At 51.4% G+C, this 18247-nt stretch overlaps 1 protein-coding gene across 1 annotated transcript in view; it reads right to left on the reverse strand.

The window, feature by feature from the left end:
- SLIT1 (slit guidance ligand 1) overlaps positions 1-18247 on the reverse strand; it is a 185377-nt gene that overhangs the window by 136297 nt on the left and 30833 nt on the right. The window contains exons 3-5 of the mRNA XM_047701989.1: positions 8224-8295; positions 6126-6197; positions 850-921 (exon numbers count right to left, since the gene is read on the reverse strand). Coding sequence (XP_047557945.1) covers positions 850-921; positions 6126-6197; positions 8224-8295 — 216 coding nt within the window. The remainder of the gene's footprint in view (positions 1-849; positions 922-6125; positions 6198-8223; positions 8296-18247) is intronic.

Here is an 18247-nt window from a genome sequence, read left to right on the forward strand (position 1 = left end):
ATAAATAAATGGGTTGGTTTTTTTTTACTCTAACAAGAGTACACAGTTGTTCTAGATGCTTACAGAAAGCAAAGCTAAGAAAAACAAATTGCTGGGAAACAGATTTAGGGCTCAAACTTAAAAAAATTTCTAATATGCAGATCTGTCCATTAATGTAACTGACTATCTGGAGAGGGAGTGAACTCTCCATCATTAGAGGTAGCCAAGCAAAGAATGAAGGACCACATGCTAAGGAACAGCAGAGGAGATTCCTTAGGGAATCTCTAAAGTCCTGCCCAAAGCAAGACCCCCAAAATGAAATAAATGGTAGAACAATCACCGCCACATTTAACAAACCATAGAGCAGCAGAATTAGACACTACCCTTGAAGCTTGAAAGAAGTACATTTACAGCAAATAAAAGTATGACCTTATGCCATGGTTGATAAGCTTCCCGATCTCGTGACTCCAATCTGATAATAGAAAGAGGTCCAAGAAGGGCTTCATTGAATGAATCAATATTCAACCCAAGGCAGAACACCAAAGGCTGAGACAGATGTGCAGGGCTGGAAAGCCTGGCATCATGGCTGACAAGAACCCCCTCCCAAGAACATTCTCACACCCACACTGTCAAAGGCAGCACAGAGAACTGAATGAGCCTTGGATCCCAGCGGGCACGACCACTGAGAAATGCCCCGCGCAGCACCTTCGTACAGGAAGGCCTGGCCTTTCGTGCCCGGCACGATTCCGGACAGGTGGGGAGCAGGGGGTCACGGTGGCCGGAAAGTCCGGCCCCTCTGACCAGACACGTCCCCTCCCACGGGGTGAGGGACAAGACCACAGCCAGAGCATCAGTCGCCGCATCACTCACAGCCTTGACAGAGCCTGGTTATTCTGGAACAGCAGTTCTGGTAACATATGCAGCTGGTTCCGGTTCAGTCGTCTAAAAGAGAGAAGAAAGGAAGGGTTGGAAGATGCCTCGCAGTCCAGGAAACACAAAAACTTTTCAGAAAGCCCTGGGTTCAGAGTGGGAGGGCGTGGGGTCCAAATCCTAAGAGGGTTGCTGTGTTACCCCCAGGAAAATGAGCTTCCCTGGGCCTCGGTTTCTATGAGTGGGAGTTCGGCATCGACTCTTGGGGAGGAGAGGATGGACACTGAGCACCTGGGGAAGCTCCCCGCCAAGGACCCGATGTGTGGTGGGCAGTCAACCCCTCCCAGGATTTCTGCCCAAGCTCCTCTCGTCATCACGTTACATGCACGACACCCGTTGTAATTCATAAGGCACTGATTGAAATACTATGCTGGCTTTGTGAGCTGGAACACCTGATTCCACTTGAAACGGGAGCAGGGGTCGGACTAGCCCCACGGTTCTGATTCTTCCTTGCTTTCACCCACATTTAACTCAGGGGCAGCTTAACTTTCTTTTATTATTTGCTTTAGGTCTTTTTCTCAAAATGAAAAGAGTGCTGTTGTTTTTTTTTATTATTTATGAAAATGCATGCTTAATTCTTTACAAACCTCAAATATTAGAAGAAAACGGATTCGGCCACCTGCATTTTCCTCACCCAACAATCTGCGGATGTCTCTCCACGTCAGACAATAGAACAACCCCTTTAATTTTAATGACTGGTATCGTCCATCGTTTCTAATTGCTCTACTAGGGGACTGAACAACTACTAGGTTTTATACACACAGGCAGGAGTGGGAAGCCTGGTTCTGCAATGTGACCTGGACGGGAAGATACAATGTGGAAAGAACCCAGTCTCGTCCTAGGAAAGCAGCCACACCTAACCGCACGTCAGCAGCTCGTTCTTGGACACGGGAGAACGGAACTCCCGCCAACCGGGGGTGGGACCCCTGCAAGTATGGAAGCTTGGTGCTCACGCTGTGGTCCACGGGCATCTGCAGGGGCTTTGCCTGGGAGTTGCTAAGAGCTGCGATATCACAGCCTCTCCCCTAGACCAGTGGAGTCAGACTCCATTTCCCCAGGATCCCCAAGTGATCCGGGAGCACCTAAAGGCTGGAGAAGCTCTGGTGTAAAACCCAACCTTGGGGCACCTGGGTGGCTCAGTGGGTTAAAGCCTCTGCCTTCGGCTCAGGTCATGGTCCCAGAGTCCTGGGATCAAGCGGGCTCTCAGCTCAGCAGGGAGCCTGCTTCTTCCTCTCTCTCTGCCTGCCTCTCTGCTTACTTGTGATCTCTGTCTGTCAAAATAATAAATAAATAAAATCTTTAAAAAAAAAAACAACCCAGCCTCGACCCTACAGACTACAGCACAGTTCGGATCTCACACAACTGTGTCCTTTAACAGTGCTGGATGAGGATAAACCAACTCGGCAAAAGCTATCTTGTGCTGGGAGGGAGGAAGAAACATAATTGTTTGTGGCCAATAGTAACTGGCCTATGGTTATCTCCTAGGAGGTCACCCTTCATCTGATATGTGAGAAAGGCATCGTTTTCCAGCACGGTGCAGACAAGGAGACCAGCTGGAAGAAGTTTACTCAAAAGGCCAGGCTCCTAGGGAAACACATCACTGCCTTGGTGGGGGAGGGGAAGACCACCAATAGAATCCTTAAAGCACAGGAGTGGACATCAGATTACCCCAAGTTCCTTAACCTTGTCCAGTAAATTAATTCTGTATTTACATTGCCTGGTAATCATCGGTTTTTGTTTTGTTTTGTTTTCCCCCAAGACTTTCTCATTTTTCCAGCTTCAATTTCTGCAAACACTGGAGAGGGGAAAAAAATTCAAGAGCCAGTATAAAGTAGAAAATCAAAGAACACCAAAGGAAGGCCCCAGCATGGTGAAGGAGGGGCAGGTAGCTAAGAACAGACAGCAGTAGTGGTGACCGGTCCTTAGCCCTCCGCATGTGCCAGGCATGGAGACGAGTGTTGTAGGGGCGCTGCCTCTCCATCAGAGGGAAAGCAGAACGCACAGGTGGATGTCTTTCTCTCGAGCATGACAACAAGGGCTCACATTCACGCACGTACCCTCCCGTCTCTTTCTCTCAACAACCTGCGGGAAAATTTTACCTCTACCGTCTTGCCGTATGGCTTGGCTCTTAATTAAGGTGCTCAGGATGTTAACCGAGTCCACTGAGCTGTCTCTGTGATCGCTGAGGAAGCTGGGATGCCCAGAGGTGACAGACGTCACAGCCAAGTATGAGAGCTGGGTTCCGAAGAGCACCTTTCCCCCACAATTCACAGAGGCCCCCCACGGCCAGCGCAGGGCAGCTGAGCGTGCCCCTCCCCCTCCGTGCCCATGGCACGCCCACGGCCACGGCCCGCGCGACTGCACACTTCCACCTCTGTACTCGGGCCTGCACGAACTGCTTACAAGAAACAGAATGTCTGTCCCCAAACCTACCCATACCAGAGGCGCTTAGAGTTTTACAAGGTAATTAACTGTGACAGAGGGGAACAGAATACTCATGTGAAAAGAGTCATCTCTGGGAAAACCAAATTGGAGGCTTTGGAGAAAGTCAATAAACCAAAAGCTGTTCGTTGAAGGGCTGTTGAATTAAGTAAAACACTGGGCCAGGGACAGGAGGGTCACCAAAAAACTCGGGGGCACCTGGGTGGCTCAGTCGGTTAAGCATCTGCCTTCAGCTCAGGTCATGATCTGTGGGTCCTGGGTTTGAGCCCTGGATCGGGCTCCCTGCTCAGAGGGGAGTCTGCTTCTCCCTCTTCCCTGCTTGTGCTCTCTCTCTCTCAAATAAATAAATAAAATCTTAAAAAAAAAAAAGGAATTCGGAATTCTTAACCCAGATTGCTTTTAGGGGCCTTTTAAACATCTCCCTCTACATGGGGCGCCTGGGTGGCTCAGTGGGTTAAAGCCTCTGCCTTCGGCTCGGGTCATGATCCTGGGGTCCTGGGATCGAGCCATACATCAGGCTCTCTGCTCAGCAGGGAGCCTGCCTCCCTCTCTCTCTCTGCCTCCCTCTCTGCCTACTTGTGATCTCTCTCTGTCAAATAAATAAAAAAATAAAAAAATCTTAAAAAAAAAATAAACATGTCCTTCTACCTTAAAGAAACCAAAACCAAAAATCATAAGCAAATCACTTGTGTGTAGTGTAGGTGACAGAAGCAATACAGAACTCCAGTCTCATACTAAGAAGAAAAGCCTTGGTTGGGGGGGAAGGGGGGGAAGAGGGTCAATAAATGCACACTTCCATGTTTGTGCTCCAAAGGGAACGTTTAGAGTATGTGTGGTGTTTATGACTGCCCGCTTTATGCAACTTGTATGATTAATGGATCCACCACTGGTCTCCAGCAAGTCAGAGGAGAGGGTGCCAGGCAGCCTTGGTGAGGGCCACACCCCCCCTAGACTCGGCAGTCACACCCCTCAAGAAGAACCACCTGCTGGGAACTTGTGGGGCACCCGCACAGGAAGAAAGGTATAGGAGCAGGAAAGAAGGGACAAAGTCTGCAGTGACAAGTCTTGACTCAAAAAGGAGGGCCCTGCCCCCTCCCGGAGGCAGCGGCAGACATGAGGCGGGCACCCCCATCGGGTGTTGACACCACCCCCCCACCCCCCACCTTTCCTCCTCCAGCACCCAGAGCTGAAGCTGCAGGGGTGGGTTCAGTCCGGGTCCCAATCAGGCCCTCATAGTCAGGTCAAGAATGTGTACTTTGTCCTGAGCCTTTGGAAGAAAACAAACAGCACCAGTCCTCTATTCTCACTGCAGGCCCCTTATCGCTCACTCTGGGGCCTGAGTGAAAAAAGCAAAAGACATGCCTTGATTTTCTTCCAGGCTGCAGGAAGGCAAGGCGACAACCATAGTCTTCTCCCATTGTTTAATACCCTACTTTCTTTGAAGTAAAAGAGAAAAGTGAGGTATTAGGTCATAGTCCTTAAGAGCTCAGGCTTCGAAGGCAAAATGATCCGGGTTCTAATCCCCTCTTAATCGCTTAATAATGCAAGTGCCTTAACTTCAGTGCCCTTCTGTTTCTCTTCTGTAAAATACCACTGACCACAGCGTTGTTTTAAGGATTAAATGAGATATTGTAGGGCAACGAGCTTATCTTGGTGTCTGGCACAGAGTAAGGCAATCAACTGTAGCTATAGTTATAAACTCATTGTAAGAAAATCCATAAAAACAATAAGCACAAAGAGTAAAATTAAAGTTACCTGATATCCCACCACTCAGTGCAATGGGAGTTAATCTTCCCAATTACTTTCCTCCTCCTGTGTTTTATATACACAGAAGTTAATGCGATTTACATAAACATCACTTCCTGCCTTTTTCATTTAATATTATATTGTGAGCACATTCCAATGGCCTTAACTATTCTTCAAAAATGTGACTTGATACCCCATGTCTCCACCAGAATGGCTTTCTCCATTTTTTTGTTGCTGTGTTTAAGCGATGTGCAAAAAATATCCTGGATATATACATTTTTTAGCCATATCTCTGATAACTGCCTTAAAATAAAATGGACTTTCTGGTTCAGAGGGCATGAACTCTAAGACTCTTGACACCTCTTGAGAGCCAAACCAAAGCGAAACATTGAGACTAGTGACCCCAGTGAATGGGTGTCCCTCTCCCACCTCATTCACACCACAATCCTTTTTTTTTTTTTTCATATTTGCCAACCTGAAATGCAAAACTTGATCAAGACCCACTCTCAAATGCAAAAACCCTGGGTTTAGAGAAGCCATGTAAGTCAGAAACATCACCTGCCAGTGTCTGTGCTGTGGCCCTGAACGTCCAAGACCCAGCTTCTCAGGTGGCCACTGGGTCTCCCTGACAGTCCCCTTGGCATACCCATTCTTCCGCACTGCACACACACAGGAGCACAGACGGTGGTCACGCCTGGGCTATGAAATTATAGGAGGCAATTTCACTTCCTCTATACTGCGTGGGGTCTTTGCCATAATGCATTATCAGGGAAAGACAACAAAGAGACTTGCATTTAGAGTGTGGGGTGCAGACACGCTCCAGCCATGTCCTCACTGTCACCTTGTGATGACAGTGTGACCAATTCCCTGGCTGTGGCTGCCCCTGGCGCCCATCAGCCAGCAGGAGGAGGTGGGGTGCAGGGGGGCATGCCAGCCTCTCCCAGCACCCTGTCCTCGCTGCTGGGCTCGACTGTCCTGTCCCGTCAGCGCCACCCTGCCACCCTGAGCCTGAACCCGCGGATACTCACAGCCGCTCCAGCTCCTTCATGTCGTCAAAAGCCCCCCGCTCCACCACTCCAATCTGGTTCTCCATCAGCTGCCTGGGGAAGCAAAGACACAAGGACAGCTAGAGGATGCTGGACGGGGACCGTCAGCAGCAGCCGGCAGCAGGCGGTGAAATGGGAGCAGGGTCCCAGACACACACAGACCCAGGTCCCGGCCTCGACTGCCCCCCAACCTTGCAAATTCCCAACAGGTATCCTCAGCACCCCCAGGCCTGACAGCAAGACACACTTCCAGGCCCTGAGCCTGTGAGGAGCTCTCTGCAGCCACCAGGGCCACGGCGTACCAGGGCACCAGAGCACCAGGCCATGGCTCCAAAGGCATCCTTGCTCCGGGAAGCCGGGAACCCAGGCGGCAGGAGCGACTTGGGGCTGCTGGCACATGCCCTCGTTTGGCCCAGAGGGCGCATGTCCAAGGGGCAGAGCAGGGGGACGGGCCCATAGCAGAGGGAGGGGAGGTTGTGCCAAGTGGACATAGCCCACACATGTAGCACACACACTCTTCAGTTGGCAGGCAACACCCCCTCTGCCTGCACCCCTGCACTACCTGGCCTCTTCTGCTGCCAACTCAGCCACCTGGCTCCATGAGACTGTACGTCCCTACAGCCCAGAACACCCGCCTGGCAGGCGTTTGCTTGTTGCGTGGTACCTTCTGAGATGGTCGAGTGTATTTTTCTCCCTGCCTTTCCCCTGTCCACTCCTAAGCAGGTGGCTTGAGGTTCCATGTGGACCCCACACCCTCCTAGGGAAGGAGGCAGAAGCTGTTACTGCACACTTCTCTTCCTCCACTTTGTTTCCAGAAGCCTGAGCTGTTGAGGAGCTCAGACTGGAGGACAAGGTGGATGAGGGACGCCAGGAGGGAAGGAGGGTTTCCCCAGACTCAGAAGACACTCCTGGAGATTGGGAAGGAGTCAAGGGTCAGTGGGTTCTGGAGCAGCAGAGACCCTTGCCCAGCAACTGAGAGCTAGGACCCCAGAGAAGATGGAGACACAAAGTCCCCAGCCCCACCAAAGGTCATCCAAGCTGAAAAATAGTTCTGAAAGAATTGAGGCCCCAGGACACTTGCACTACCCTGGGAGTAGGGGGTAAGGATCCTATGATTGTCTGATATAGAATGTATCAGAATGCATGCATGTGTCTGAGAGCCGCAGTGCAGGGAGAGGTGAAGGGATCCACTCCTTCCCCTCCTCACACCTCACCCCTGCCCAGCTCGACTAGGGAAATGCTACAGATGGCTCCTTTGCTGGCTACTGACCCCAGTAGAGCCACACCTGCCACCTCCAATATCTGCCACTGTCAGACACCCGAGGAGAGCCACCTCTGTCCTCAACTGTCCCCACTCACCTACCCTCTCAAGTCAGCGGGAACTGTAGCCTCACTGGGGAGTTTGTCTGAGGCACAGAGTCAAAAGAACTATGGAGATGGTCATGGACTAAAATGCATCCCCAAAATTTGTACACTGAGGCCCTAACTCCCAGTATGATTTGGAGATGGAGACTAGGGAGGTAATCGATGTTTAATGAGGTCAGAACGGTAGGTCCCTAATCTGATAGGACTGGTATCCTCATAGAAGAGCAAAAGACACCAGAGACCTCTCTCTGTGCACACATGAGGAAGGTGGCCCAGAAGAGAGGCCTCACTATGAATAGCCTGGATGGCGCCTTGACCTCAGACTTCCAGCCTCAAGAACTGCGAGAAAATACACTTCTGTGTTTAAGCCCCCAGTCTGCGGTCTTTTGTGTTGACGGCCCCAGCAGACCAAGCCAGAGGCCTAAAGCTTCCTCACGGTCAGCCAGGCTTCCCTCATTCTAGGATAGGACGCCCCGTCTGCCCGGCCTTGGTCCTGCCAGGTGGCAACCACTGGGGCCTACACTATGCCCAGCTCCTCAGCCCTGTGCAAGGCGGCGGCTGATCCGACTCAGGCCTCTCCATCACTTCCACCCCAGACCCCTCGGGGCATCTTAAGACTGACTCCACAGGCAGGGGCCCTACAACCCACAGCCAGGGCCACTGCCTGGACGGGGCAGGAAGGAGGCAAGGAGCGTGGGCAGCAGCCCATACTCACAGCACCCGCAGCTGCTTGAGCCCCGCGAAGTCGTTCTTGTGGATCCGAGTGATGTTGTTCCCGTTGAGTTCCCTGGTGGAGGAAAGGAGAATGGAATGGTGAGACGCCAGGGGCAGGCCCCCAGGCCAGGGCTCAGCTCCATACTCCCTTCCACGGAACTCCAGCCTATCTTCTCACCAGTGGGGCCGGGTGCTTCCCAGCCAAGCCCTGGGACCCCCAAGTCCATGTCAAGGCCCAACAAGCCAAGGCCCATCTTTGCAACAGATGCCCAGCCAGAGAAATGTACAGGGCCCGGGCTTGCTGCTGGGAGAGCTGTGCGAGCCAAAGTCATGGCTTTTGACCAGAAAGAGCTCAGGCTGATTGGAGAGACAAGACATTCCTGCAGGGAAGAATTTGGAAACCAGCAATTGGAGGTTATTCAGGTAGATCCCCCATCTATAAAGTGGGGGTAATAATTGCGACTATCTCCTTGGGTTAGCACAGGGCCTAAACAGTAAAGACCATGGCCTGTGCCAGGAAAGGGCCCCCTTGCAGACACCAAGGCTCCTACGAGTTGTCGGGAGTCTGAGCAGGAGAGAGCAGGGTGGGCCATGCATTTTAAGGAGACTGAGAACATGGGGCTCAAGCTGAGGCCTAAAAGACAAGGCAGATGTGCCCAGTGAGAGGGATGGAGTGGACATTCCAGGAGATAACACCCGGAATATCTGGGGGCTGAGGGAGGAGACAGGCTGGGAGTCGGGAACTGCAGGAAGCAGGGTTGAGGGCATGTGAATCCAGATCACAGGGGGCCTGAGAAAGCAAGCAGAGGAAGACAGGGAGTCAAGGTGGCCCGCAGGCAGGAGGGCACCACGAGGACAGTCCTCCATCGACGGGAAGGATGGCAGGGCCAAGGAAGGGAGGGGGCCCGCCGTCTGGACCCCAGGGCCAGGCCTGAGCTTCAGGGGATCCTCTGCCCACACCACCCCGGCCTCTGGCCCTTTCTCCCTTCCAAGGCTATATGTGGTCCTCCTCAGCCTTCCCCAACCACAGACTTGGACATGGAGCCACGTTAGAGGCCATGGGGCCCCTGCTGAGCCTCCCAGGGAAGCTCACTCGCCTCTGTCAGGCCGCTTCTCTTCCCAGGGAGCTGGTGCAGCCTCAGATAAGCAGGTCCTTCCAGGAGGCAGCTACAGCACTCCCCAGAAAGCTCTTCCACTGAGCCACACACAGCAGAATCTCCGTCAGGCCTGGCCCCACACCCAGCTGTCACCTCCGCATCTGATCTGTCTCCCTGTGGCGGCTCCGTGTTCACATCCACGCCATCTCCTCCTCTTTCTCACCACCTCACAGTCACTCAGGGTCTTGGCAACAACCTAAGCATCCCCATCCCAATGCGCATGCGCACACACACATCCTGTTCCCCCAGAGCTTCCTCACTTACGAGCCCCGGGCAACCCAAATCCCAGCTGCTTTGATAAACACCAAGATCCCTCTCCTGTAAGCATTTGGGGAGTACGCTGGGCCTAGATGGTGTTCTAGAGTTGCACCCACTACAAACCCCATATTTTAGTTTCCACACATTCCAGACACAGGGCTCTGGGGCCACCATCATGAGGGGCTGGAAAGTCGTGTCAGCAGCTATGTTACCGACGAGGACATTGTGCCTCAGAGCAGTCAGTTGTCTTCCAGAGGTCACCAGCTGGGACATGACAGAGCAGAGATCTGGCCGTCTGATCCGAGGGCCCACGCTCCTTCCAGCAGGCTGGGCCGCTGACACGCAGGACACACATTCACCCATCACTCTCTCTGCCCTTCCCCTGAGCCTGTCTCCTGATCCCAAGGAGCAGCTGAAAAACTCATTCCCTGTGCATCTCTTTCAAACGGGATCTCTGTTTGAAGAGAGAGGATTGTGCCCTCTCCAAGGTGATGGGGCCCCTGATGAGAGCTCCAGGCTGAGCCACTTCCCACCCTAAATCCTGTGAGGAGGTCTTCTCCATATCAGATAGGCTCTTCTCTTTCTTTCCTTTTTTTTCTGTTTTGTTTTAAAGATTTTATTTATTTATTTGAGAGAAAGAGATTGAGATGGAAGAATAAGTAAGAGGAGGGACAGAGGGAGAAGCAGACTCCCTGCAGAGCAGGGAGCCCGATGCGGGACTCGATCCAGGACCCTGGGATCGTGACCTCAGCTGAAGGCCCTCGCTTAATAGACTGAGCCACCCAGGCGCCCAAGACAGGATCTTTCCAACGTGAGGGTCTTTTCTCTTGAACGAAGTATTCTTTCCTGAAAGTACCACCTGTGAGCCTCACCTGCGCTGCACCCTAACCTGCTCCTTCTGCTGACAACCACGCTTCAAGCTTCGAGAACATCACCAACAAATCCTTCAGACTGGTTCCCTCTGCAAGCAGGGCCGGTTTCCTTGGGCCAGCCTGCTGAAACTTCATCCCAAACCCAGAACCACATTTTTAGTTGTTTTAATTTTTAGTTGTTTTAATTTTTTTACTATAACGACACATCGGCACTGATGACAAGAACAAGAATGTTAAGCTTAAATAGACGTCACCAGAGCAACGTTTAGTGGACCTTCCAGCACATCTGAGAAACCAGATACTACGCAATCGTTTAAAAGGCCACAAATCATCTTGTACTAACAGGGAAAGATGTCCATGATACAGTCTGTGGTGAAAGGGTCACAAGCCAGCTTGTATTCTATGAGCCCGCTCAGGAAAAATCTGCACACATGTCCATCCTGGTCTGTGCACAGAGCAAGCTCCCTGGGGGCTGTTTGCCACACAGTAATGCCTAAAATTGCTAAATGGTGGTTTTAGTTTCCTTTTTATGCTTTTCTGTACTGCTTGAAATTTTTTAAAGATTTTATTTATTCATTTGAAAGAAAGAGAGAGGCAGAGGGAGAGGGAGAAGCAGACTCCCTGCTGAGCAGGGAAACCCAACACAGGGCCCAATCCCAAGACCCCAAGAACACAATCTGAGCTGAAGGCCTTTGCCCAACCATCTGAGCCACCCAGGAGCCCTTGCTTGAATTTTTAAAATTACATCAGTATTTTTATAAGCCAACATAATATTCAAGTTATTGCATTTAAAAATTAGAGTGATACAGAGCACCTGGGTGACTCAGCTGGTTGGGTGTCTGGCTTTTGATTTTGGCTCAGGTCAGGATCTTGAGGGCCTGGGATCAGGCCTCCTTTCAGGCTCTGTGCTGGGCGTGGAGCCTGCTTGGGGTTCTTTCTCCCCTTCCCCACCCATGCATGCTCTCTCTCTAATAAAATACATAAATAAAAATAAAAGTAAGAGTAATACATGCACATTGTTTAATTTGTTTCAGTTTTCTGAATAATAAAGAAAAAAATTCAAATCACACATAAATTCATCACCCAGAACGAAGCCCTGTTAACATTCTGGAGTAGTTTCATCCAAGCCTGTTTCCTTTGCACACAATCTTTATATAGTTGAAATAATTTAATAAATATTGATTGAAGACTTACCGTTTGCAAAACATTTTGCAAGGTTCTGAAGATGCAGGGACGAGTAAGATATACATGGTATGGACTCCTTCCACAATGTTATGCCCTGTTCGTTCCCCACTGATGGTTTTTGAATGGCTATCAGTTATCCCTGCATTCGAATATATCACGTTACTGGGGCATTCCCTGAACCCTGGCTACAGGACACCTGGGCTTTTTGATATCATTCAATTATAAACAACACTCCGCAAAGCTTGATGGGTATTTGGGAGGACTATATTCCTCAATACGGATTATGCAGCCAAAAGTCATGAAAAAGCTGATGAGCTTTACAGTAACTGGCCCATTCTTTCTCGGACCAAGCACAGTTTATAAGACAATTGACTTCAATAACTGTTCATTTCACGGGCAGCAAAACTGAGGCAAACGAAAATGTTAAGATTTGTCTGAACAAGGCAGGGCCCAACATGGAAATCAGGAATCCCTGAGGATGGAATTCCCATGAGGTGGTGGGGGGTTGGGGGGGCTCACAAGGACTTCTGGTGACATCATCGCCAAATGCCTCTCTTCTTACCCTTTGGCACAGGCCCCACTGCTCAGACCCCAGACCTGTTCCTTAGGCCAGTCAGGTGGCTCCCTGCCCTCCTCCTCACTTCCTGCTCCCCACTCCACCCCCCATGCAAGAGAAGACCTGGGACAGGCAGGCGAACAATGCGGCAAATACAGCCTCTCTCTCAGGAGGCCCTGCTGCTTCCGGACAAGAATGTCCACGGACACCCAAGCCCACCCAGCCCCCGCCTCTCCCCATCAGCCTCTGTCTCTAAGCTGGAGCTCAGTGCCTCCTCTCAGGGGAGCGCCCTCTGGAGGCAGCCTGGGAGGCAGCCACTTGGGCCCAGAGAATGACCTTCCCTGGGCAGCCCACCCTTGCCCCATCAGCAGGGCAGCCCCTCACCAGGATCGTGTTTCCAAGTTGGACCGACCACTTCCCCTCAAACCTTCAGCAGAGGCCGCTGGAATGAGGCAAGGAGGTCATTTTTCTCCGACACCTAATTCCTCCAACAGGTGGTCCTTGAGTGTTGCCGTGGAAACACTCTCTCCAGCAAGCCGCCCAGAAAAAAGAAGCTGGGAGAAGCTGCTGTGACCTTAAGACCTTCGCAGCCAGAGAAGCCAAGTGGGGTGAGCCTCCAGGGGGGTCCCAAGGTGTGGTTTCCAGGAAGAACCCTGATCCCCAGCTCCCCAGGCTCCCTGAGGTTCTTGTTGCCGGAGCCCACATCCGCCACTCCTCCCGACTGGGCACCCACCGGGTGCAGGCTCTGAGCCCAACTCCAAGCACGCTTCACCTCACTCCCCCCTCACCCTCACTGTGAGTCGAGTTGTATTCTCTCTGCCTTGCTGAGGAGGAAACTAAAGCACAGAACTGATGAAGCCATTGCCCAGGGCCACACAGCTAACTAGGGGTAGGCCTAGGATCAAACCCAGGCCCGTATGATTCCATGTTCTTTCCCCCCACCCCCCACCATCATGATGCCTCCTGCCAACGACACTTTCAAGCCCACCCCTCACCCCAAGTGCTCATGAGAAACAACGTGGAGGCTTTGAGTAGGAAACCCTGGGGCCCTGTTCTAAGGCCCTGTGCTCTGCTTAAGCAACAATATCAGGAGGTCCCCAGCCAGCTGTGTCATGTGTGTTCTGAGTGGCTAAGAGCTTGGCCTTTGGAACTAAACTGTCCGGCTTCAGATTCCTGCTCCACCATCCCTAGCTCTTAGCTTAAATGCTCTATGCCTCAGCTTCCCCATTTGTACAATGAGGATAACGACAGTACCCACCTCTTAGAGGTGTGGTGAGGTGTAAATGACTTAATATTACTTTCTTTTTTCCTTTTTTAAGATGTATTTATTTATTTTAGAGAGGGGTGGGCAGAGGGAGAGGGAGAGAGAACCTCAAGCAGTTCCCCCCTCCAACCCCCCGAGCCTGGAGCCCGACACGGGGCTTGATCTCAAGGCCCCGAGATCATGATCCGAGCCGAAACCAAGAGTCAGATGCTTAACCAACTGAACCACCCAGGCATCCCCATGACTTAGTATGTCTGAAACACTGAGACCAATGCCTGGTACACACAAGCCCACACAAGGGCTCTCCACATGAGTGTTACGTACTGAGATTAGTTTACAGCTCCTGCTCTAGCTGCCGTTTCCCTCAAGGACATGGCTCCACCGGGAGGGTGGTGGCCCAGGCGGAGCTCGGGCTGGTGCTGGCCGGGCCGGGCCCTGCTGAGCAGGGAGGGGCCAGCAGCAGCCGGTGGCCTGTAGGTCCTGGGATGGGAAAACCCAGAGAAGATAGCCTAAGACAGTTCTCTCTCTTCCAAAAGTGAGGAGTGTTCCTCCATCCTTCTCTCCCTGGAGAAAATATAATCTAGTGGCAGATGGCCCTGATTTCTATCAGCTTCTGTGTGGTCCTAACCTGAAAGAAAAACCTCAGTGGTGGAAGATGTTGGAGAAAATTCTCTGAAGCCAAGTAACCAAGATAAAAACAAAAGCACACAACGATTTCTTGAATCCTGTCAGGAAACAAAAATCTGATCCCCAGCACCTGTTTGGTGCTGGGTGTTTGGGGATACACTGAAAGAACCCCTCAGAGCTCCTAGAGCTGCAGGAATAAATGGCCTGGGTCGCTCACGGTATGTTCTGGGGGTCCCATGGGCCTCACGAGCCCTTCTTGCCCTAGAGCTCCATCACTTCTAACGCCAGTTCCCTAAGGGACCAGAACCTTCCCACAGCGCCCCAAGTCTGCAATGGCAGCGGAGAGGCTCAGGCCACCCTCCAAATCCCTTCCTGCCAGATCTCCAAAAAAATAAACACGCAGCTCTGACTGGGGCTGAGACAGGCCTCTCGGCTGGGGAACTGTACACCTCAGCTCTGTCCTTTGAAATCCTACACTGGCCAAATCCACGGCAAGGAGCACCTGCAGAGTCAGAAGGGAGATCAGAGGGGAGGGAGAATTTCCCTACCCAGCCAGGGCCCCTGGACGGCAGGTCGAACACCCCAGCCTGCAGGCCACCCAGTGCACGCCCATGCCCGTGGGCCTGGAGTCCCATAGAGCCACCCCCTGGGTACCCCACATTCTCCCTGGCTCCCCTCCAATCTGATCTCCTAGCCACAGCCAGAGGGCTCCTTTCAAGGTTCAGATCTGATCGTGTCACCCCCCACTTAAGCCCTTCAATGAATCCCCATTGCTCTTGGAATTGAGACAAAAATCTTCTCACCAAGAACTACAAACCCCAGGTGGCCTGCCCCACATGCCCCATTCTGATTCACTCCCTCCTGTTGCAGGGCCTTTGAACAGCCATCCCCTCTGCCTAGAACACTCCTTCCTCTTTCCTGATCCCAGCTCTTCCTTCCAGCAGGTCAAACTCCCTATCACAGGCCTGCAGAACACCCCAGCCTCTCTCCCCCGCAGCAGGAGCCAGAGGCCATTTCATATGGTCTGGGGGCTTCCTTGACTGCTATCTCCGCCCCTGCAGAGGACATGGATTGTGTTGGTTTCTTCTCACTATCATATCCTCAGGGTCTAACACAGTACATGGCACCTCAGAGATGCGGCAGGATGTAGTCCTTGAAAGCATGAACAGACTTGCATTAAAATGGACATATTCCAAACAGCATAAGCTGAGGGGGTTTTCTGAGTTTCCGTGCCCCCCAAAGCAAAAAAAATACACTAATTAAGGAATGTTCTCCCTTGGGGCACCTGGGTGGCTCAGTTGGTTAAGCATCTGACTTTTGATCTCAGCTCAGGTCTGGATCTCAGTGTCATGAGTTCAAACCCCATGTTGGGTTCTACCGTGGGCGTGGCGCCTACTAGAAGGAAGGAAGGAACAATCGGAGGGAAATTCTCTCCCTCATCAAATCATTATGTTGTACACCTGAAACTAATCTATCACTGTATGTCAATTACATTTTTACTTAAAAATAAATAAATCTGGAGGCACCTGGCCAGCTCAGTAGAGCATGCAACTCTTGATCTCAGGGTTGTGTGTTTGAGCCCCATGCTGGGTGTAGAGATTATTTAAAAATAAAATATTTTTAAAGTAAAAAATAAAAAAAATAAATATTTAAGTAAATAAATAAATATTTAAATAAATAAAAAAATAATTTTTTTTTTTTTAAATTAAAAAGAGGGGCGCCTGGGTGGCTCAGTGGGTTGGGCCGCTGCCTTCGGCTCAGGTCATGATCTCAGGGTCCTGGGATCGAGTCCCGCATCGGGCTCTCTGCTCAGCAAGAGGCCTGCTTCCCTCTCTCTCTCTCTGCCTGCCTCTCCGTCTACTTGTGATCTCTCTCTGTCAAATAAATAAATAAAATCTTTAAAAAAAAAAAAATTAAAAAGAAAATGCTCTCCCCAAATGGATATCCACCAAGAAAATCTCCACACACAGAGGACACTGTAGTGTTCCCAGTGACTTCTCACACAGTTCAAGGTTAAAACACGGATTTTTCCTTAGTACCTCTCACAGGAAAATACCAGCCCCCAGGGTTTCTGAGGCTCCGCTCCTCTACCTCCTTCAACACACCAACACTCCTGCCACAGAGTCTTTGCCCATGCTGCTCTCTCAGCCCAGAACTGTCCAGAACTGCCCAGAACAGTCTTCTCCTCCTCACCTGTCCACCAACACACACACCTGACTGACCCCAACCGTCCTTCGGGACTTCAATGGAAACATCCGTTCCGGGCCAGCCTCCCCTCTGTGTTCACGCAGCTCCTCTCCCAGAGCTGAGACTGGGATTTGGAGCCATGTGCAATATGATGTCCTTTGTTAAAGGCTAGTCTCTGTCCCGCAGGGCTAGGAGGGGAGAGGCGACCTCTGGCCTGCTCCCGGCTGACACCCTAACCCAGTAAGAGTGAACACAGTGAACACATAGAGTAAACACAGGCTGAAGGAGCCGTCCTGCCCCCGAGCCTGGCTGCTGCTGGCGTCTCACAGCCGGAGGGCGGCCCACACTCCCACCAGCAGGCAGAGCCTTGCCCACAGTCCTCAGGTATCAGTGAGTGGGTCATGATCCGGAAGCTCCCCCAGCCTCCCCCAGCCCCAGCAGAGCCCACAGGCCTGGGACCAACCCCAGCGCTGGGACTGCCCTCCAGAATGGAATAAATCGTGAAGCCCCAGGGATGAGTGGTCGGGAGCCTCCAGGCCAGGGCAGACTTGCCACTGGTCCCTCTCTGCCCCTGGCTCCTGGGGACCCGTCTTGTTGCCTTGGCTCGAATTCTAGCAATAACTATACTGTCACAACCAAGCTGACTCATTGAAGCCTCATGATAGCACCTGATTCCAAGGTTCATTTTCTGCCTGGATTCACATCATGAGGAGACCGAGGCATGAAACATTTAAGTGACTTGTTCGAGATTAGCCCACTGGTAAGTCGGTGGAGGAGGCAAGCCCAGGCATGTCTGACTCCAGCGCCTGGCTCTTTCTTTCCTTCCTTTTTAATTCTAATTCCAAGAAAATACACATAACAAAATTTACCACTTTAACCATTTTAGGTTCAGTAGTATTAAGCACATTCACATTGTTGTACAGCAGATCTCCAGAGATTTTTTTTTCATCCTGAAAAACTGAAACTCTGTTTCCATTAAACAATAGCTCTCCATTCCTCCCCCTTGACCCAGGTAACCACCATTCTGCTTCTGTCTCTGTGAACTGGACTATTTTTTTTTTAAGATTTTATTTGTTTATTTGAGAGAAAGAGTGAGTGAGAGAGAGAGCACAAGCTGGGTGGAGGGGCAGAGGGGGAGGGAGAAGTGGGATGCAGGACTAAATCCGAGGACAGCTTCTGGACCCGTGGTGGTGGTCCAGGGTGGTGGACCCTGGGATCATGACCTGAGCCGAAGGCAGACGCTTAACCCACTGAGCCACCCAGGTGCCCTGTGACTATTTTAGATAACTCTTATCAGTGGAATCATATAGGATTTGTCTATGACTGGCTTATTTCATTCAGCATAATGCCTTCAAGTTTCATCCACACTGCAGCATATGACTGGATGTCCTTCCTCTTTTAAGGCTGAATTGTATCCCACTGTGTGTGCACTCATCCCCCTGGGTTTAGCCCTTTTACTGCAGGAGGACACAGGTGCTGCTTCCCCCACCCTGCTAGCCCTTGTGAACAATGCTGCAAGGAACAGGGGTATACAAATATGTTCGAGACCTTGTTTTCAGTCTTTTGGGTGTACACCCAGAAGCAGACTTGCCAGATCATATGGTAATTCTGTTTCATTTTTGGAGGGATCAGAATGTTCTTCAGAGGGGCTGCCCCATTTTGCATTCCCAGAAATAGCACACCTGGGTGCCGATGTCCCCACAACCTCACCACCAAGTGTTATTTCCTGTTTCTTGAGAGCAGCCATCCTGATGGGTAGGAGGGGATCAGGGGTTGTTAACCTCAGTTCCGTGCTGTATTCTGTTCTGAGGTCCAGACTGTCCTCAGGTCTCTTCATTACCAAGGCCTGGCCTTGCTCTTGCCAATCCCCTTCTCAGGTCTGACGCCCACCCCTAAACCATAACCCTGCAGCCAGCACC

The sequence above is a fragment of the Lutra lutra genome, chromosome 14 (genome assembly GCF_902655055.1).
Source record: "Lutra lutra chromosome 14, mLutLut1.2, whole genome shotgun sequence".
NCBI lineage: Eukaryota > Metazoa > Chordata > Mammalia > Carnivora > Mustelidae > Lutra > Lutra lutra.